This window comes from Aulonocara stuartgranti, assembly GCF_965226115.1.
Source record: "Aulonocara stuartgranti genome assembly, chromosome: 5".
Classification (NCBI taxonomy): Eukaryota; Metazoa; Chordata; class Actinopteri; order Cichliformes; family Cichlidae; genus Aulonocara; species Aulonocara stuartgranti.
The window spans coordinates 12265675-12289227 of record NC_138943.1 but is presented as its reverse complement, the minus strand read 5'-3'; the positions used below and the strand labels follow the sequence as shown (position 1 = coordinate 12289227).

At 37.5% G+C, this 23553-nt stretch overlaps 1 protein-coding gene across 8 annotated transcripts in view; it reads right to left on the bottom strand.

Moving 5' to 3' along the window:
- Positions 1 to 23553, bottom strand: part of ptprt (protein tyrosine phosphatase receptor type T) — a 310486-nt gene that overhangs the window by 113413 nt on the left and 173520 nt on the right. For 5 of the 8 annotated variants that reach the window (XM_082534416.1, XM_082534409.1, XM_082534410.1 and 2 more), the window contains exons 12-16: positions 22150 to 22351; positions 18391 to 18493; positions 13962 to 14238; positions 5562 to 5598; positions 3500 to 3556 (exon numbers count right to left, since the gene is read on the bottom strand). In XM_082534416.1, the coding sequence (XP_082390542.1) occupies positions 3500 to 3556; positions 5562 to 5598; positions 13962 to 14238; positions 18391 to 18493; positions 22150 to 22351 (676 nt within the window). The remainder of the gene's footprint in view (positions 1 to 3499; positions 3557 to 5561; positions 5599 to 13961; positions 14239 to 18390; positions 18494 to 22149; positions 22352 to 23553) is intronic. The other 3 variants (XM_082534414.1, XM_082534415.1, XM_082534412.1) reach the window with 2 other exon arrangements.

Genomic DNA, 23553 nt, shown 5'->3' with positions numbered 1-23553 from the left:
GCTTGGTCTTGGTGTAACTCATCAGAAATGGAAAAACTATAAAATGACCATCAGCTGCCCTTGGTCTGCAGCTCTATGGAAGATCTTGCAGTTCGGCATTGCGTATTTTGTTCTCCCTTCCTTTCCACTCTGTTCCTCTCTCTACTTTTACTGTCTCCCTCCCCTGATGCTGATGACATCTTTCCAAAGAGCCTTCTAAGATTTATGCAGGGGCAGGTGAAAACTCACTGGAGCAAGTGGAAAATTCAAGCCAGAGACAGAAGGGCGGATTTAGCATAATACAACAATTCACAACAATGTCTTTCTGGTGAAGAGGTAAGCAAGTACACCTGTCCGCATGCACAATGCTACAGTAAGAAGAGGGAAAAAATCTTTAGAGTCAGTCTCTGACTTTTGTCATGTCTCTTTCTCAGTGTTTCATGTTCCTCCAGGCCTTTTTTTTTCTTGACAAAAAAAGTCCACTATCCACCCACCCCATTTTTTGTTTCTGCCAGGTCTAAATGCAGTTGAAGCCTGCACGCTCACTGTGCAGCCTGAAAAGAACTTCATCCATTCCTTATGGTATTGTGCCATAAATGTCACATCATCCCTAGATACTTACCTACAAATGCTCCTTATGAGAGTTTTTTTTAAACATTCTGACTCAATGTGTTGCAAATTCAGACAGAAAACTGACTGACGAAGCAGCAACAAGTAAGCACTTGGCAATGATGGAAAAACAGCAGCAGTTACAAATAAAAGTATGTTTGTTTGTCTGAGGTAGTTGGGTTCAACGACAAGTATAATTCAGACACGACTCCCTCAAAATGTTACTTTTACAGTGTTCTCATGCACACCCATATCACACAAACACATGCACACACATACTCAGATAGCAAGCCACATGTTGCGTCAGTATTGCACAGTGTCTGTGTGAGTTACAACACGACTCTGAACACCACCAATTATAATCGACCTCAGGACTAATGGGAATGGGAATTAAAACTGACATATAATACCAATGTGTGAATGACAAGGGGTGGGTTTGATGCTCCTATGAGCCATGGTAGCTGAGAACATGCTGGGCATTCAAACCCTGCCAGTGTAAAAGTCCCACCTAGCAATGTATACCTTCTGGTTTATTTTGCCTTCGGTAAGCAAAAACGTATGATTTGGAAATTAATTTCTATTTTACAAAAAAAAAAAGAGAAAAAACAAAAACAACAGTGTTTTGGCTAAGAGGTACAAAAGCTTTTTTCAAATTGCAGGCTGTCTTTTAGTTCTGCATTACTAATATGTGACGTGAATGATGCAATCCACAACCATGTCTGAGAGACATGCATGCACAGAGTAGCAATGGTATTTATCTGCTTCACGTGGTGGGCTGCATATGAAGTCAGGGAATTATTTATTTTATTTATTTAACTGATTTGTTCTCAGCCATATTGACAGTTTATCACAGTGGTCTCTTATGTATTTGCCAAAGCAACTGAACAAATACAGCTTTAAGTGAGAGTTTATTTGTACACATGAAGAGAGACTGCAGAGTATTCTTTCTGGAAGACGCAAGTAAGTAATTTCAAGTATGTTATATTATTACTACTTAAAAAAAGGTTTGTGAGTATAAGGATTATAATAAGTGGACAAATTTTACGTTCCATATAGACTCAGCTTTAGATAAATAAGTCGAGTCGTTTAGCATTTCTCAAGCAGGATAGATTAATAAAGTGTGACTTCTACTAAGTGGAGTACAAAGAAAGAGAAAAAGCTGCATTTTATGCACCACTTTTTCAATTTAGGATGTCTGCCTAAATGGTCCTCTGAATATGATATTAAATATAATACATGAATTGCTACATTGCAAAAGTAAGTTCCGTTTTAAAACGATGTGGTTTTTAATGTACCCAGAGATCTTCTGCATTCATATAAATATAATCAGTTTTTATTCAATTGAGAGTTTTATTTGTTTATAGTTTCAGACTTGTGCATGATATGCATAATTCTTTCTGCGAGAGCTTGCAAACTGAATTTCCCCCAGGACAATAAGTGTTATGGTATTCTTGTGCAATAAACTCATAGTCTTGACAAATAACTGTGACAGCAGTTTATAATAATGCTTTTTGCTGACTGCTTCCCTGTTGTGTCCACATTGTTAAAGTCAACATTTTGACTGTTGTATCACTCAATGACATTCATATTCTACTGTCACATCTCTGAATTGGAAAAACAAATACTAAGAGGATTAGAATTGCTATGGTTTTGACACAATTTAATAAACAATGTTTAGCTGCTGTGTATTTATTACAGATGGATGATTGGATTTCAAAGAACTGTGCTGGTATTATTATTATTATTATTATTATTTTGTGTTTGTCATTGAAAATTTACTTAAATATTCCACAGTAACCAGCTCTGTCGATTTAAGGTTGTTCACTGCACTAAACACACTAATAGCAGTAAACAGCTGACAAAACACATTACTGAACTATAATTCTTCCAGTGTCTAATAATAACTAACTAATAGGAGATATCTTCTTTTTCAGAAGTTAATATACAGTAATTGTGTCACATTCAAAGGCTGGATCTCTCACTAAAGAATTACACAAATTTATTCAGCCTTGGTGGCAAAGCTCCAAAACTTGACATGGTTGACAAATTCAGAAATGAATTTCTTTTCTTTCCAAATACAAGGATACAAATCATATGAGACATAAATTAACATAATGGTTCTGCTGAAACCACACCATGCTCTGTTTGGTGGCTTTTGCATATTAATTGATGTTTTGACCACTTAGTTGTTATTATTCAACATTTTTAGTACTCTGCTAGGTGTTTGAGCATGTAGTACAACTGAATTAAGCATCTTCACTGATTTGATATTATACAACAAATGTCATGGACCTATATACGAAGGCTTTAGAATAAGCAAAGAGGTGGATATTGTGGATGAGACAACGGTCAAAGATTATCAAATGAAAATTGTTACCATCCCTTTTTTCAATCAGATAATCATACTTGCAAAAATGGAAACTATACTTTCAGAATAGTATATGCATTGTTAATAAAGTTGGGGGAACAGGGGAAAAAATGTATTTATTCATAGTCTAGTCAGTTTTCTTTTTAATATTAAACTATACTTTATTAAAGAATAAAAGATAAAAAAAAAAATCAAAGCCTACAATCAGCGTAATGGTGCAACAGCTGCGCTACTGACCATGCACAAAAGCAGCATGGTTTCACTTAAGTGTGTGTGTGAAAAATGTGTGTGTATGTGTGCATGCAAGACAGAGAGGACGTTCAAGCACAGCCAGCAACGCTTGAAGCAGAGCAGACATGCAAACAAATGTATTAAGATGGTGATGAGAAGGAAAGGTAACGCCAAAAAATTAACAAAGGGAAGAAAAAAGGGAGGGTGTAGGGCAGGGGACAACCAAAATGAAACAGTGTTTGCGTCGTGTTTATGGTTGTACTGTGACATAACATTGGGAAGAAAATATTCTGCCTATAAAGCAATAATCACCTTCGCTTGGGATGACTAGAATGTACGGCGTTGTTATTTGTCCCCTACCTATTACCACTAAGGCCAAGGGTCGCACGTCCCCGCCGGAAAGCATGAGAAAGAAAGGGAAGAGAGAAAACAAACAACAACAAAAAAGGAAAAGAAAGAAGAAAAAGTCTAAGAAAAAAAGATGTATAGTTGTCTTTCTTCAATTCATCAAGTTTTAGATCTCCCTGGTTTTCAATTGCACAATCTGTCTTGGAGGAGAGAAACTGCAGTGGTGAGAGATAGCACTAGAACCATGAGATCAATACCACTCAGCTGGGATATGACTGGTCTTATTTCTAGGAAATAACCCTCAATGAGCATCTTGACTGGCCCATTACCAGGAAAAGGCCAGAAAGAGGTGATGCTGGTGAGGATGTTTATTACAAAGTAGTTGTCAGTGAATGCAGATATGGTGTTGGCGGTTATCACTGGAGCTTGTTATGTCTGTTAGCCTGGTTTGAAGGGTTAATAAAAACAGGGGAGTGGGAAATGTAAGACGGAAGAAACAAAGTGATGGTTAAAAGAAAATAAATTATGAACTTTGTGGCATGGGAAAGTTGGTGGAGAGACCAATTTTGGCATCTGACTCTAGTTAATACTTTCCTTTATACAGCATTCTAATACAAATACTGTAAAACTACTAAAAGTTTAATGGTAGAATATTTGTTTTGGAAGAGTAAAACTGAGGCAGGTATGCGGCTCTAGTTGTCCCTCCTTTTGTTCTCAAAAGTCACTTGAGCTATTATTGCTTTGTTACCTTTAAATGCTTAATAGCTCACAATGTGGTAGATTAAGGCCTCACAATTTTATTTTTTGCAGTTCAGAAACAACAGAAAGAAAGCAAGTGATGTCACGTACTTATTGTAAATATGCAATAGTGCATGATAAGTGCACATATATTGGATATTAGGTAATGCAGCAAACATAATCATAATTATTTGCAAAATCAGCCATCTGCATTGCCTCAGAACACCAAATAACAGCATATTAATGATACTTCATGTATAAAAATCTTTTTTTTTTTGGATTACATATAATTTCACATACTCAAAATAGATTTGTATTATTTTTAAATATATGAAAGACGGCCACAAAGTTAAAAGCATGTCTTTTTCCAAGCACACATACATGCAGACAGACAGACCGCAGTGTTTAGACACTGTAGACATCCTACCAGAGTACATCTCACTCAAAAAAGAAAAGAAAAAAATGAAAATGGATTAAAAAAAAAAGAATGGTAAAAAAGATAAGAATGTTCATAAAAGAGCAATAAATGTTTTATGTAGACAAAAAAATAATAAGAGAGTTAGAGATACAGAAACAGACAAAGGAGATGTGGAAAAATCAAATCAATGCCTGATGCAGATGAAAAACTAAAACAGATAAAGGAGACGAGGTGAGAGAAAAAATCAATAGCAAGCTGAAAAGCTTTTAAAGCATATTGCCTGGCACATAAATGGGTGTATTTGCCAGAGATGAGCAGCAAATAAAAATGGGAGACATGGGGAAAGCAAAACAGAAGAAGATGAAATGGGTTTTGGAGCTAACACTTTAGCCTTCATTCACTGGGTTTAATGAAGGTGGTCAATTGGTATTATAATGGCCCCAATGTTCCACTTTATACCCTTTATACCACGAATACAATTTGAACATTGAACATTGATGACCAACATGGATGTGGTGTGAGATGCAAAAAGAATAGCATGATGGAGGAAAGTCACAGAAAAGGTGAGTGTGAAAAGGGCTATAAGGATAGAAGAGATGGAGAGAGAATGCTATGCGACAAAATCATGCAAGATAACGTGGATGTGGTATAGGTTTGCCCGGGCTGATGGTTGTGAGTTCACCTTTTCCAGAATAGTGTGCAATCTTCTCATCTTGGCTGATACACTTGTAGCACAACACAATTCTAGGGGGTTGTGTATTCGCACCATTTTTTCTTTAAAATGAACTACTAACAAATTTCAAATTAAAATTACAAATATCTTATCATAATTAATGTGCATGTTGACTATCAATGGAAGGCTGCTCATACCTTTGTTAGCCAAGCGGACACAGTTGATTTTGGTTTCCTGTGGAGAGAGACAGACAGGTTAACTAATTACCTTGTGGTAAAATATACAGTTAATTTTTCAGATACTAGTGTTTTGAATCATGAGGGTAAGGCTTTGTTGAACACATAGGAAAATGGTGGAAAACCCTTTGAAATCTGACTTTTTTCTGAGTATTCTCCAAGGCATAAGTCAAGTTTCGTTTGTTGCAGTATTGAAAAATCATTGGCACTAGCTCTATTCTGTACAGAATGATCAATGGACTGGTTCTTATTTAGCACTTTTATACTATACAACTGAGCACTCAAAGTGCTTTATACAAGGATCAAACCACCCACCTTCCAATTAGTAGACAACCTACTCTACCTCCTGAGCTACACCCACCCCCAAAAACAGAGCAGACAACAATGATTGCAGAGACAGAGACATTAAGTCAGACAAAGCTTGAAAAAGAAAAGCTGAGCTATAGTTGGGCTGTAAACTGGCCTCCAGATACACAGCAACTGTGGTCAAGCTAAAACAACATAAATGCCGCATGTATCAGCCATCCGATGACATTGGCAGGCATTGAGATCAGCTGATGTCCAGAGGCTGCAGTATATCTTGAATTGCAAACTCAGCACCATGTTTTAGAAAACTTTTAGAAAACGTTGAAACAACTGACATAGAAAAGTGTTAAATCTGAAACAGGAACCAGAAAATCAATCAGGAATCATGCTTTGGAAATTTGTCCACAACAGTTTTAAAAAATGTATTTAAATCATAGTTAACAGACTAAAACAAGGTACCCTCTTTAATATATGGGTTGACTGCATACAGTAACCACTTGCCTGACAGTGCATATATTGCATACACCACGTAATCATTGGTCTTAATCATCAGTAAGATCACAAAACCATGCCACTGGCTTCTCATTTTGTCCAAACACACATGATTGACACATCAATCATACCAGGATCAATATGCTGTACAATTCTTGGTGTTGATTCGAATGGTTTTCCACACATCATATATAAATAAGTGAAAAAAGTACAAAAGTACCTTCATTGGTATTAAACACTCATTTTTCTCAGCATTGTGATGGCCCTAAGCTTTGGCCAGGGCCTACTGTATTTTCCCCTTTGCCCCTCTGTGTTGTCTTCTAGGTTCCTAGTAGGTGGAGTTAATTAGTGTAACTGGGAGCACCTGGCTAGTCTTGCTTGAGCATTTAAGAGTTGTCTGTCTCAGGTTTGACTTTCTTACATCAGTCCTCAGGTTACAGAAGCCTATTGTTGTTGAATATTAAGAACTGGAATAAAGCTGCAGATTAATATTTTGATCTCATAAATGGGTCAACAGACTCACAGAGTCATCAGGGGCAGTCATCATTCCCATAAGATGGGCATAAGTAGAAGAACATCCATTATTTAAGTCTATATGCAGCGGAACTGTGTGCAGTAGTGCTTGCACTGGAGTGGGCAGAGGGTTTGAGAGATAGTAAGATGCTTATATTCAGTGTTTGATACAGTGACAGCCAGTAAGGACTTGGATATGATCTGTGAGATTCTATCAGTTAATTCTTGCTTAAATGAACAGGGCAAAAGTACAACATTGGGTACCAGCACACACAAGAATTAATAGCAATAAAAAGGAAGACAAACAAGGTAGATATTCAAATCAAACCATCCAAGTCAGGGAAAAACAGAGCGGGGAAATAAACTGGCAAAAAAACTGGGATGGTGGAAGTAAAGGGAGTCAGTCATGCATGATACAAAGAAAGGTAGGATAGATAAGGAGCTAGGGCACTAACGAGAAACGTGTGATAATCAGCAGACTTTCAGTTGTACACAGTCGTTTTAATGGGACACTTTTTATTATGGGGAAAAATCCAACTAACTATAGTAATGTGAAACTTGATATATGTTTGTTTGGCTTGGGCTTGGCCATTTTGGTTTGTTAGGTTTTACACTACAAAACACCACATTAATTAATTAATTGCCTTTTGTAAACTTTTGTCCAAATTATGTCTCTCCCATTATTTGTCATAGCTCTTGAGCCAGATGACAACAGAATGTACTGAAGGAATACTCTTATATGATTCTCCAATGAATTTAAATGTGACCCTATAAAAAATACATACATAGTACAATATAAAACTACAGTATACATATCTTGATATTTACAGAAAATAGGGTAGAAGATGTCTCTCAGCCTCTGTCTTTTAAACCAGCACGTTTCATTCCTTTGCTGCCCGTGCCTTTTCCTCTTTTCTTTCTTTTATGATGTGCTGTCATCAGTGCGTGCACCTATCTCACCCACTTGGCCTCTTTCATGTTTTGGCCCATTTGTCTTCATCAAATATAAAGACTACAGCAGCTACCAACACGGAAATGTGTTACCTCAGCATTAAAATCAGTCCTAATGTACATGCTTCTGTACACTCATTTTCATTTTAATTGTGCCATTTTGGGTCTTACTTAGATTACTGTAAACGGTCTTCCTGTAGGAAGAAACAAAATAATTTAAGAAGAAGAGATGCTTTGCAAAGCCTAAAGTTAAGCTAATTTCTGTGCTTAAATACAGAAGAAAAACTCTTTCTTCAAGGTTGCTCTTAGCAGTGGAGTTCAAAAGCAAACAAAAAGCCCACCGCACTGAATGTGACAAGTTTTAATTCATAAACACTCCAAAACATAACATAACAAAGTTAAACATAAGAGAACAAATGGTAGCAGCCTGCACCTCATCTGACCCCTACTCAAAAACATCATTTATATATTCCACTAGATTGGCTTTTTAGATTTAATTATGTGGTCAGGGGCCAAAAGTAAGTCCAGCTCTATTCAAACTACAGTTTGGTGTTTGAGGATTTAACACCATTAACTTATATTGTTCATTTTATTGTCATGTTTACAAAGATTTATGAAAGGATACATGCAAGCAAATGATAGATCCTATGAGCATCTTCAAACACACCTGCTTCTACTAAATCTCTGTCTGCTTTCCATCTGTCCATCTGTCTGTCTGAATAATGACTCTCTCAATCCCTGGCTGTTCAACTGCTTTGTTGTCTTATTTATCCGTTTCCCTCATTTGTCTCTGTGCATAATTTGACTGAAGGAACCTGTAGAAAACTGAGAGTGAATTTATGATAAGAGTCACATGTACACACATGGCTTTCAAGAGCAATTAATGTACTCTTCAGTTAATATGTAAAATAGAGGGCAAGAAAAACTGATTCGTAAGACTAAAAAAGGGATTTCACCAGGCCAATACATGTGTGCTAATGACAAAAATCATGCCACTTGCTATTTCTAAAAAAAATGGATGCTGTATCTACTAGAGACTGAACAAATTCCTCAGTGGGGGAAAACAAAACGAGACTTGTTTTTGAAGATATTTTGATTCATGATATGGGACACTAAACTTGTCAAAACATAATTTCATTTATACAGAATATAATGAATACTGAATTTACAGCTGCGTCGCAGCAATGCTCAACATAAAATATTCACAAAGGTAACATAACTTTGTACTAGTCAACGGTGCAATAGACTCAATACTTGAAATGTGCAATTCACTTGTATTTTTATTTTTATTCCTATTTATTCTATTTATCCCCTTCGTATATTTTATTTATATTGTCTCTGTATTTATATATATGTGTGTGTGTATAACTCTGTAACTTCTGTCGGTGCTGTGCTTTTTTGGAAATCGAATTTCCCAGAGGAACCCACCCGAGGGATTAATAAAGTTCTCTTATCTTATCTTATCTTACTTGTAACACATTAACATGGCTCCTCAAAAAAAGAGCTCAATGCTGCTCATTTCTATGATACTGTAATTACACCACAAAAATATATTAGTAGTACTGCTACTGACTACCAAGATTCTAGTATTGTGTGACCCCTTTATTTGCTTGGCATATGAGTTATTATGTTTTTGAAGGTTTGCAACTTACAAGGACATATGTGAGAACCTACACATACCTATTGCCTTGCACTTTAGAAGGATTTATATGTAAGGGAACTAACAGGATATAGGAATCACTTCTGCTATAACCTGAGGTACGCACAGTCCAGACTGGTTCCCAAGAGTTTGCACCTTGGGTCCGCAGACAAGGGGCAGTAAAAGCATAAGACGAAGCATAAGAAATAACCATCCAAAAACGCTACTTCTAAGGCTTCAAAAGTCAATGGGTGACATCCTGGGGGTTTCAAACATCGTTTTTTTAACTGTCTGATTAGGCCTAAAAAGTAACAAATGTTTCAAAATACTTTCTTTCATATGCCTACTCCTCTAAGAGTGAAATGTATCATATGAATGGACACAGTTGGAATACGATCAGTTTCATGAGGACCAATGAATTGTGTTTCTTTATAAACTGACCCTATTGTACCCATTTATGGTCCATTTAGAGGCGTGGTTGTTTTGGATTCACAGTCACTGTGAACAGAAACACGGCCTCCACTTGGCTCATGCTAATGGACTAAGCCTCAGGGGGTTATAAGAAGCGAAGCTAATAAATATAAGGATTTATTGCCCTGACTCTATACAGAGCATTTGGAGACCAGAAGGGGGTTGAGGTGTTTACAATGGAACACAGCATTCATTTCTGTGTGTAGTAGTTAACGTTGTAGAGCCTGACAGGAATACTAAAAGTGCAAGAGAGATGCAGCTGCTGTGTGGGTGAGCTCTCTCTCCATCCATCTATCGTTCCATCTTTGCCAGTCTTTTCCTCTCCTTTTTTCCCCAATTCAATCACAGTTGGTTGGCTCAGTGTTCTAACCGACTGGTAGGATTTTCAATCATGTATGTTTTTTCTGTGACTTCTGGATACTGTGATTAGCTGTTGGAGTTCCCAGGCAACCCCATGTAGCCAGGGTAACAACTTTAAAAAAAAATAATAATAATGTTACCCTGTCTTTGACACTTTGTTTCTTTTTCTTTTTCCTGAAGCTCATTCTTTTACCAAAAACTCTTGATACTCAGATGAGCAGGCAAACGCATGGGCATGAATTGCTCATGCACAGTATATGCTTCCATTGTTTAATTTGAAAAATGGCTGTTTAATGAATAGAATCTTAATAAGTCTATCACAAATGCAAACTTAGACATATGTACGTGCAAAAATTCCTACACACTTACCCACAAGCCAAACGTACGAAAGTGTGTGAGCCTTAGTCATACACCAGCACACAGAAAAAATGCATTTAGGGATTTCTGAGTCATCTGAGTGCATCTTGATTGACACTGACTGTCAGTTGGTAAAACTTCCTCTGTCTCTCTCCTACACTCTCCAAAAACTGCACTCTGAGGCTTGCTTGGTGCGTGTGCGTGTGTGACGTTGATTGTCAGAGCATCTTGGCCAACCCCTGAGGCTTTTTACTTGTCAAGAAAGGTGTATTTCTGCATTTCTCACACTGCAGAAGGGCATGTTTTTCCATGTTTGTCACACTTTCCTTTTGTTTTGTGCCATTTCCCACCCCATTTCTCCTTGCATTCTACTTCCTCCTCCTTTACCATTTTCTTCAAATACTTCCACCTTCCCTGACTCCAGAATCTCCAAAATCCTTCACCTCCTTTTGTCCTCCCATGAATTTCTTCCAAATTTCCCATCCTGTTTTTTATCCATTTTATCCACGGATCATTTTATGTATGTTGACAAGTAAATCTTGGTTAGACCTTTCTCAGTCGCCCTTCTTTAAACCTATTACTTCAGGTAGCTCTGTGTATATTATCTTTCAGACACATTTAATCTTTTTTCAGACTTTTGTCCTGCTTCTATATTAAAAAATTAACAACACTAGGTGAGCAACAGATGAGCATGAAGGGTTAAATCAGAGAAAACATTTGTCATAAGCATAGAGGAAGTCAGATGGAGATGGAGAGAATTTAGGAAAGGGAGGAAGAAGATTAAAAAAAGAATTTGATTGTTTTTATTAGATGAAAGAGAAAAAAACAGCAGTGAGCAATGAAGAGATGGAGAGTGGGTGGATTGAGAGAACAATTTCTTCTAAATGTCCTCAAGAGATATGGTAGAAAAAAAAGAAGGAAAACGATTGCGGATAGACATTCTCCTTGATAGACAGGTGGAGCTCAGAGGGGGAGAAAAAAGTAGTAGGATTATCCAAGGCAGGCAGAGAATGAGAAACAGACTTTCATCCATGGGATCAAACTACGACAAATGAGCCAAGTCCTCTAAAATGTAAATGAGGAGTTTCTTTCCAATATGAGACATCTACTGCTGCAGAAAAAAAGTGACACCTACACTACGAAATGACTGACAGCAAAGAAATTAAACAAATCACAGGACTTTGTGAGGACTACAGATAACTTAAATCCTTGATTGACAAACTATCACTTTCACATATTATTACTAAATGCAATTTACAGAATACATTAAATAAATACTGACTGTCTTCTTTCTGCACCAATGTGGCTCTGCAGTCATTTCAGAGCGGATGAAAATGTCCACAGTGAATCTGCTGGCTAGATCTGAGTAGCAAGCATGGCTCCAAAAAAAATAACAACTGACTCAAGACCTGGATTTTTGTGTGTGTGTGTGATGTCTGTCTGCACATGACCCTGTGTGCGTGGGTGTGTGAGAAAGGTGATGTGCCCTTCAAAAAGTCCAGTTGTGTTCAACCTATTTTCATTCACCGTGTTCAGGAGTCCTGTGTCCTATATGTAATGTATGTTGTGGAACAATATGATTACTCTTGCCACTTTAGGATTTCACTATTATCCACATTAATAATTATCTTTGGAGGTTTTGACTCCTTGATTTTACTCACCTCAGATCCCTGAAATATACTGTATGTAACCCTGGTTAGTTAAAAAGAGACTGTTGCACAGCAATGCAGTCACAAAATATCAAAGATTTGTGCCTGAAATTAAAATGTTTTAATTCAATTAATTTTTAATTGTATGATGCCAAATCACAACAAAAGTCGACTCATGTATTATATAGTGTATGTAGTAATGTAGTAATAACGACTGACTTTTCCTTTTGACATGTAATTCAAATGGTTTGATCAGACTGCAGTAAAGTCCATCATTTTAAATCTTACTTATTTAACATTTATCTGACATTTTTCTGTCTGGGAAAGTAAAATCGATAGACCACCCTGGTTGTTGCAATCACTTGAAATTTAAAAGAGAAGTATAATCAGGTAAAAAACAAAAAAATCATGCTTTATGAACACGTGTCTATTTCTATGCCTGATTTCCTTATCAAATCATCTTGTTTAAGGCAACTACACAGGTGCGCTTGCATTTTTATTTCCGTTTTAACCACTAAGCACCCACACAATGCCCCAATTCATCATCTAAACAAACCTGAAACTGATTGGATTGACTGAAATCCAATCAAATAAGGAACTCTGATTTGACTGGATTTGGGGTCTGTACATACAGGTGTGCAAAGCACACACGATACACAAAAGTGGGGCACACGAGCGAGTATTTACACTTTTAAATGAATACTCATCTGCTCACAGTCACACTTGTTCAGTCATGCAAGAATTCCCCCCCCTACACACACCCGCTTGCACACAGCCTTTCTCCATATGACTGCATTGTGGGAAATCTGCTTTCTGGAGGAGGATATTACATCACAACAGTCAGCCAGCTCACCCGGCTTCGCTCTCCAAACTGAGTTACCGTGGTTACAGCGTTGGAAAATTAAAATAACCCCCACAGGAGTTCAGAGTAGTATGGAAATTCAAAAGCCAAGTTGAAGTTGTGAATGAGTTATGAGAAGGACACGGGTGGCGGGAGGTGGGCGAGGTGTTGTTGTATTCGCAGACAGTATAATTACCAGACAAAAAGGGCAGCAAACAGACATCAACAGCTGAATGCTAGGAGTGGGGATTCCCAGAGGGAGTTGTAATTGTGTTCTTTTATATTAATTATTTATTTATTCTGATAAGCAAACACATAACCTTCAGTATATTAAACTACAGGCTTGAGAAGTCACGCAAGACGCCCATAACATAATGTATTCTAACTTCAATCACTTGCTGTCACATTAATGACTTAGGAACAGAATTGTTGGCCCTTTTTTTAAATAATCTGCTGAGATGGAGAAATAATATTTTTGTTTTTACTTTTGCTTTTGCTTGCCAAAGAATGGTTTTAAAGTTGCTGTTTTTTTAAAATTATTTTTTATGACAAATAAAAATAAGATAATCCTGGTAAAGCTTCATATCAAATTTGTTACACCATGTGTTGTGCGCCTCAAAAGTCACTATTATTCCCGTTATTAATGACATGACAATAAACCCACAATGTAAACTAATCTAATTTGTCTAATTACTTTTAAATAAAATCTAATATGGCCAAATGGGAAATATGAACATGCCACTTCCTGTTACAATGGGTACTTCTGGAGAGTTGAGACTCACCCCATTGGCTCTGCTCATTGCCTGGTAGTAGATGCTGTAGCTCTTGGCAGGTGACAGCGGAGGGTTCCAGAAACCACCATAGCTCTTGTTGTCCCCCACAGTGAAGGGCTGTACCACCGTGAGGCTGGACGGTGGTAATTCAGCAGCAATGTAATAGGGTGAGTCCAAGATGGAGGCATTGCGGAAGCTCACTGGGACAGAAAAACACTCGGGGGCTTCAGAAGCGGCACGGCGGGTCTTGGATTTGCGCACCTCCTTCACAACAAGCTGGTAGGAGCTGGAAAAATAAATGATGTCTTTAAAAGTAGTGTCTTATGTTGTTTACTGAAACAGGAACAAATCTACTTATCACTAGCTAAAGCAATACTTATGAGGAGATGGTTTACGTGGCAACGACAACAGCCAGAGTTTTTGAAAAGAATAAAAAATTAATCACAATAAACTGACAATATTTCAACTGTTATTTGTCCAGTTAGTACAGTAGAGACAGACTTTGTTTTGAAATAGGGACATAACACATAAAACTGACAACTCTACTTCAACTTTACTATCCCCTGTAGCTCACAGAGTGCTTTAAATTCATTATTACAATGAAAGCATTAGCAGAAGAGGCCCGAGGTCTGCTATGAGGGGGAAAAAAATTCACAAAATCCCAAACTAACCATTAAAAAGGCGTATAATTTGTTATAAGGGTCACTTATTTCTGAACGACAGATATACTTTAGAAGCTAAACTTCAAACAAAGTTCCTGGCAAATCATTTCCTGTGCTGATTCAGCACCCCAGTACAGCTTAAAGGAAGAAAATACGTGTGTGTGTGTGTGTGTGTGTGTGTGTGTGTGTGTGTGTGTGTGTGTGTGTGTGTGTGTGTATATAAGAGAACGGTGAGGGTAGAAATGAATGGATCTTTTTCAAAGTCCAAACGTGTCTCCTCTTGCCTTATATTCTTTATGTGTACATCAATAGCACGTGTGTGTGTGCATGCTCTCTAACAGGTGCGCATTTACCTGTATGTGCTTTGGCAGGTGTGCTTGTGCTTGTGTGTATTTTAACACATGTGTAGTGGGGTGTTTATATACTTGAATGAACATCTATCTTTGTGCAGTGGAGCTGCTTTCATGTGTATGTGTGTTTCCATTACACTCTGAGAGGCTTCATGAATGGCTGAGGGCTCCTTTAGCGGTCAGGACAAACGCAGCGGCCCTCCGCAATTACCTCCGTCCTCCACGCCAAGAACTCACTTCACAATTATACGCAATTAGGGAAATGTATGTTTCTGTGAAGGGGGCCGCGGCCAATTATCCCCTGTTCCCGTTTGGCAGCTTTCATAAAAGATAATTGCTGATGACCAAAGATGAGTCCCTCTCTCTCTCCCTTACTGTCACTCTCTTTGCTGTTTCTGCCTTTCTGGTAAAATATCCATTTCAAACTAATGGCTTTCAGAGACTGCACAAGGGATGAAGCAGGGGCCTAGCACAAGGAGCGGATAGGGAATTGTGTATGTGTGGGTCTGTGTCGAGCGCTTGGGAGCCCTTATATGTGTGTGTGCTTCTGTTGTAACTATCCATGTCTTTGAATACATATCCATAGGTGTGTGTACGTGTGTTATTGTACCTTTACTCTGTTTGTGAGATGTTACACCTTTACAGCTTGAACATTTAGAGTAAGGGGATTTTCTGAGACTGGTGGATGGCTGTGTGATTATTAGGCAACATAAAGCGAGTGAATTCGAAAAGTGAAGAAATCACTGTGTGTGTATGTGTGTTCTTTGGGGGGTTTTTGTTTGTTTTTTTTCCTCAAATAGACAGCTGTTACTGTCACTGTTAAAACTTGGTTTTAAGCTTTAAAGTTGAAGTTTACAGTTAAGGCTTGAAATAAATATATCTCATCAGTACCAATGAAAAGTTTGTTCAGACCTTCCACTGGTACTGTATACTTCTAGAAAGTGTTTTGCTGAGGCTTGCAGACATGTTTTTTGTCATGCACTCTGATGAATGGAGCATGTATGTATGAATATATTGGCAAGTAAAACTGAGAGATTTTTGAGAGTTATTTTCTTCATGTTCCTGTTTTGGAGCAACTATATTATGTGGATGTCATTTTGTGTCACACTGAAGTAATATTCCTTCCAGCCAAGCCACTCTATCATGGCAACACCACCCACCAATGTCAGTGGTTTTGCACAGCAGGACAATGCACTGTTCACTTTGCAAAATCTCATCAAGACATGTTGAAGGAATGTAACAGAATCCATGATGCTTAGCCAACCTCGAGACTCAGGATGCCCGAGAACAAGCCAGATCCATAGAAGTCTAAATCTTAACCCGCTGGGCTCAAATAATCTATAATGTGCTACTGTCATATACCACAGGACAACCTCAGAGATTCCATGACAGGCCCAGCAGCTGTTTTAGCAGCATGAAGGAGACCTACACAATATTAAGCACTGGATTTTAATCAACTGGTGCATATCTGCACTGACAGTCACTGTAAACATTTACAATGGTTTCCGTTTGTGTGCATTTATGTGAAAGTGAACTTGTAGGCACCTGAGCATGCAGCCTGATGTGTGTGTCTTATGAGTGTGTGTCTCAACAGCTGCTTCGCTTTACAGAGCCTTTTCGAGAAAAAAAAAATCTTATCTAACCTCCTAAATTTCAGATGCTCTGATCTGCAGGATGAATAAGAAAACAATTGCAGCAAAAACATTTGTGTGCACATTAACAAACAGATGCCTTTTTTTCCTGCTTCCACACGTACATCTGTTGGCACTTAAAATATGTAATACTTGCACCAAACACACATAATAAGCAAACACATTAATGGGCTTTTCTCTAGTTGATAAACACATGAAGATGGTAGCGATGAGGGTGCGGCCTAATTCAACATGAGATATATTTGCCATCTGCGGGTGATTAATGATGAGATATGATAAGGGATTTACAAAAATTAATGCTAAACCACTGACCTACACTCACATTTCACAAATCCATTTCCCAAAGTCTAAATTGAAGTGATATATATTCTCCACACAGCATTGTCGAAGCTCTATTTCCCTAAAGGCGAGCGAGAATAATGTTCTCCCCTGCACCAATTAAATGGATGAGATCACATGTTCAAAGTGAACTTTTAATTAAAAACATGCTGGCTGAAAAAATGAGAAAAGGAAAAGAAATAAATTAGCTGGGTGCCTTCACTCGCTGCTTTGTTTTGAAGTGAATACAGTGGACTGGTGACTGGGAAAATAAAACCTGTGTGTGCCTGATAAAAGCATTCTAAGGGATTTTACAGAACATGCAAATACAATCTATTTATTGGAGAAGTCATTTGCAAAGATGTTCTTGCACCACAAACGTTGTGATTTCTCCGGTTGCTAGACAAGCCGCACAATCTGCTGCTGACTATGGCAACCTGCTAGAGACCAAAGCAATCAAAAGATTTTTGATTGGATACCTCTTTGCAACCAATGACCAGTGACTGTCAGCAACCTCCAGCAACCACTGCAGCATTCACTCTTCCTTAGTGATCAGCAGGTGCCACTGGCCTGTCTGAATGAGGCTCATATAGTCAATTTCACTGACAGTTAGCAACTTGCAGCCACCAGATTACACACTTTTTCCCTTGTGTCTCATGGTTGCCACTGACTGGTCACAAGGCCTGTTTATCCGGGGCCTTAAGAGACATGTGGGTGCTGTTTGTCCTGTTTGACTTTTTGTTGAATGTTGATAAAACTAAGAATTAGCATTAATTACATTTTGTGTTAAATGTGTCTTTTAGTTAACCAAAACTGGTAGTGTCAGCAAAGTACAGACACACTTTGTGAGCCAAGCTAAAAACCCACTCCAAGTGTTAGTTTATGCTGAGGCTTTTTTCTTTTATACTGTTTAGTCCTTGTTTTCACATGTATGGTATAAATTAATAACACCATCAATATCTATGTATACGACTATGAATACGGTGTTTTCTGTACAATATGCTCAATAAAATCCAAATTTCCATTTCCTTATGTTAAGAATTTGATGGCTGAAACCTTAAATTAAAGCAAAGTTTCAAGTAACCAGCTAAAGTATCAGACACTTGGGCCTGCAATGTCCAGTAGAAGTTGCAATTCCACTAGTGAATAGCCAAAAAGTCACAAAAAGCAAAATGAGTAATGGCAAAATGTTTCACTGACAAATTTTTAAAAAAAAAAATCATTCTCTGAATTCCTTTGCATACAAATTAGACTTATATGTGTGAGTAACTGCAATGGCTCTACAAGGGCCCTGAAGGAAGACCAAAAGAACATGGATGGAAAAAAGTAGGGGGTGTAATGAAAAGGAGGTAGATGGGATGCTGGGAGGAAAAATGTGAATAGGACAGCAGAGGATAGTAAAAGAAACTCTATGAAAAAGAAACTAAAATTTTGTTAAGGAATGTTAAGAAATTACCTGATAGGTGCTCCGCGGGACTGGGCAGGTTTCAGCAGGATAGTGATGGTTGTGTCGGTCTCATTAAGTGGAGACTCTGACTCATACTCTGGCATCATGGGGGCTGAAAAGGTTTAACAAATTTAAATTTTAAAACAGGTTACCGTACACGGACAATTTTATTGGCCAGCATAATTTAAAAAGCTCTGGGTTGTGGTCAGTCATTTGGTAGAGCACATTTTGAGTCCTTATACCTTTCTTAAAAAGACACTGAAATTAAGTTAACCTGTTTGAGCCATGTCATAGTTTTGTTATTCTCAGAAAAAAACCCACCGGATGTTAATCTGTCTTGAAATGAAAGACCTTTTTAATTAGCTGCCCTCCAGGAAGCCTTTAATGAAAATAATTAAGTAACATGACAAGTTCAAAATAAGACAGTTTTATAAGGTTTAAATAATTTTCTAAAAACATGGCTGATTTGTCCCTTCGTGGTAAAAGTTGTGACCTGAAGCTAATGCAACTCAAAATGTCTCGTTACAAAACAAATGAAAACTTTTCTGATCATTGGTGTTTATATAACACTTTTATTTATCTATCAGATGAAATTAAGGCTAAAACAATTTCACAAGTATAAATATAGTAAATGTCTAGAACAAAATATGCAGATTTATTAGCATTGTACGTGAATTCTGGTAACTTTAGCATACTATACATTAGTATACTGACATTTTACATGAATTGTAACAATACATGGTTTTTGTTTTGGACTGTAAAACTTTATGTGACAAGGCCAAAGCAATCATGCAATCTGATGCCTGTGGGATCATGTCTCTTTGGACTGTCAAACAATGGAGCAAAGAGGTCCACATAAAGATACATGTGCTTTGCCCATCAACGATTCACGCCCAGAGCCAGCACATAGGAGGTACAGTTCTTACACATGATGAATAAAATATGAGATCTTTTAAAAACTGTAAATATGATAAATGTCAAGAAAAAAGTACAAGGATGTGTAATTCTACTATACTGACATATATTTGTATACCGAGATGTTACAAGCATTGTGACAGTGCATGATTTGTCATTTTTGGGTTTTTCTTCCTGTTTAATAAATAATAGACGGAGCATCTAACTTTATGGGGCAAGGCCATGCAATCTGATGCCTGTGGGATCAATCCTCTTTCGACTATCGAACATTGGAATAATGATGCCCACACAAAGACAGATGACCTTTGCCCTTGACTCATTCATGCCTGCAGTGAACATATTGGAGACACTGATCTTTGTAGCATGCTCATACACATGTACAAGACCCTAGCAAAGAAGATATATCCCTGTTTGGATATATCTTTGACCTATGCATCTCAGACTGATGGATTGTCTGTACGAGAGACTGTGCCCTATTGAACAAGAAACCAATATCTCAAAAGGGTTTGACTGCAATTTGAAACAAGTGAACATGCTAGCTGACCAACAATCATCCTCCTTCTAATGACACATGTTTTAGAAATAGCGATACATCCCAAAACCAATCCCAAAAGTAACTCTGTACAAAGGGTTTGTAAAGGTATAAAATCACAGAAATACAATATGTTTCTTGACTTACATGCACACCAACAGTGCTTTGCAAGATATTACCAGAAAGGCATTCTAGTACCTTTGTGGTAGTATACAAATACATTTTTTTATGGTCTCACCTTTAAAGGGTTAATGTAACTATTAAATGTAACTTGAATAAAAAAAGAAGTCTAAAAAAACCCAACCTTTGAGGTCTACTTCTTCGTCACTGACAAAGACGGACGGGCATATGGCAAAGCCAGCTATGTTTCCTCTGAGTCAACAATGGAAGAAAAAACGCACCCTCCCATGTGTATGTCGAATCCCTGATTTAAAACATGTAAATGCTAAATTGCTATGAAATGTTCTGTTTTTTTAACATCACAGTATATCTCAACCAGAATGACATTATCAGGATGTATAAAGGTAAAGAAGAAGTAGATGTAAGCTTCACCGCCGAGGGCTTCACAGCTATTCTATTACACTCAAATTTTAATTTCACATCTGTCATGTCCTCATACTGGAGGTGCAGCATATAAATGTCTGAGTAGAACATCAACACTTTTTTCCCTGATTGGTATGGCATTCAGGTTATTAGCATGAATCCTACCCCCGCCACTCTGTCCATCCATCTCTATGTGTCTGCAGCATTTAATTTAAATCTCTACATCATGTAGCTCCTGAACGAGATAATAAAGATTGGTGATGGCGTGACATTTGAAAGAAGACACATCTGTTATGTGTGGAGGCACCACATTTCCTTTTTGTTCCTCTTGGCAATGTGTTGTTAAGTTTTGAAAGGATGATGGAAGAACAGAGGCTCGGTGGAAAGGTCACACTAAAAATCACTGTAGGTGTTGACAGATAGGACAACACTTAAAACATACTGTTAACACATTACGCATTCATCTTCTAGATCAGTCAGGACTTCATCGTGTACAGCAGCACTGTGACAAGGATTCAGTGGTATATTCGCATTTGACTTTAAGCCACAAACCCACATTTTGTTTTGTTTTTTATATTATAGGGAATAGAAGTGACGTGTATACTGTCAACACATGGTAGCGTATATTGTAGTTTACTGTATTATTGTTGGGTTGTATTATTGTAGGGTTTTTACTATACAATATAAAGAGCTTAAAGCAACTGCTGTTGTGATTTGGCGCTATATCAATAAAACCGAATGGAATTGAACTAAGTTGAATAGTGTCGTTAACAGAAAACAATTTCAGGCCACATTTTTTATAAACCACACTGCTTTTTTTAGTAAAAGAGTGGACACTTGTTGTGGCACTTAACAGACTCCAGGACTGAATACAGATAAGTGAAGTGGTTTGAATACAGAGCCTCTTTTGAAACAAAGTGAAAGCACAAGATCTATGTATGCTAGTCAACTATGTAATGAGACTGACAAATGTGGAAGTGACAAGCTTTCAGTGAAATACCGAGTGGTTTATATTTCTAAATGTTCATATTTTACTCTGCAGCTTTTGTATTCATTCCTAAATTAAAATTATTCTCAGTAATGCGATACTTATTCAGAGTTCCTTCTCTATAAAGTTGACTTGTAACCATAAGAGTTTATCGGTTTAGCACAAACTTACAGGGAGTGTCTCCTCAGAGCTTTCTGTTTTCTTTTGTTTTTTCAAAGGTCACAACTGCCTCAATGAGGTCTAACTAGCTAAACAAACCACAAAGGAGAGACAATCCAGTAAAAGATTTGTAAAGGGCTTACAGGAGAATTGTTGGAAAAAAAAAAAGGCAAAATGTGAAATCAGAAAGGCACACAGAGAGATTTAGATAACAAAGAATGAGCTGAAGGGTTTTATTTAGCATCAGTCATTCTGTCATTTGGCCATCACAGCATAGCCTTCTCTAAACAGTTGAAATGATAATGTTCTCTCATTCAAGAATAAAGAGCTGTATTAACATATGAGGGCACTTCACAATTCTTGCCACAAAAGTTGATTGTTTTTCCTTTTTTTGTGCAGCGACTGACATTTTCTGTGGACCAAGGCTGGTGACACAAACAGGGGGATACAAAGCCAGATGGGAGAACAACCAAATGGTCATTCAGACAAAGAGAGACACAAATTAAAACGCTTATTTATAGTGCAACTGACTGACATGTCAGCACACAGGCTGTCTAATAAACACGCTTTTACTGTCTGTATGTGGTATTAATGTTTTAAGAAGCAAATAACACCTAACAGTATTGTTTACCTGCAATCTTGGTGGTTATGCGGGTAGTGACAGGCGGACCAAAGCCCTTGTTGGTAGATGCTTTAAGGGTGAAGAAGTAGGTGGTTCCTGGGTACAGCCCAACAAACAGATGGTGGGTCTCATTCCTCTGCTTGAAAACTTGTCCCCGCTGGGTTGTCAGATCAGCACTGGGGTCCAAGGAGCTCAGTGCCTTATAGGTAATCTAGAGGTAGATGGGAAAATTTTACATTTAAATGCACTTACATAATTCAGCTTTATTTATTCATCTGTTTACATTTGTTTCACTCACGCAATTTAAATAAACAAGTGATAGCTCATTTAATTTTAACATGACTGAAATATCTTTTATTTATTTATTTTTTAAAGGAAGGAACAAGCAGGTTTGGTTTAACGTTGCACTTGAGGTTTTAGATATCAATTTGTTTAAACCAATTTTTGTAATGCTTGATTTCAATCAATAATATCTGTTTTCGTTTTTTTATCCATAAGTAGTTTGGTTCGGTTGAATAATGCTTCAAAATTTAAAAAGAACACATTTATGCGTTCATCTAATTGTACACGCAGGCATGCAACAGCATCCTTTGGATTCACTGATGTACAGCTGGTGTACAGTTGGCTGTACAACCAACCAATAAAATGAAAAATGCTATAAATGCTGCATGGCCTGAGGGGAATTGCAATCAGTGATCTTTCTTTTGTCAACATGAATGTTCAATTTTCCCATTAGACATTTCATTTGATTTGATTCAATTTCAAAAATGCCAGCTTAAGTGCAGTCTTAGAGGGTAAAATATGTTATGGTATAAACAGTAATTTCAACCTGTAAAGAATATCAAAATAGACTGATTTTCTTTCTTCTATTTTTTAATCTTCAAATCAGAAAAAAACAAAAAACAAAACAAAAGAAAGTAAGCTTTAAATTCGGAGTCACCGTCTTCCAAACACCTCCACTGACACATCTAAAAGATCCAGTAAATCAATCATCAGTTATTAAATTGTCTGCTAAATGCAGTACAAATCAATTTTTGGAGTTCAAGAGATGATGGCTCTTTACAATAGGTCTGTGTGTCTCTCCACGATCTCCACTTTGAGACTGGAACAAATTGAGCAAATTGACCCGTAACCATTAAACTGGCAGAAACACTAAAATAGTTCTTCTGTTAAAAGAACTGTCAATGTCTGTCGTGGTGTTGCTACTGGCAAGTTTCCACACTGTGAAACCATCAATGACTGCACACATGGGCACACACAAACACGCACGATAAAACACAGGAGGACAGCTGTCATTGTGAATGACAGTCAGTACAAAAGATTATTGAGTGGTGGGAAAAAACACATTAAAAGCAAATCAACTCCAAACACATTTCAGCACTTTGTGGTTGTGTGTAAGTGCTTGTCCGAGTA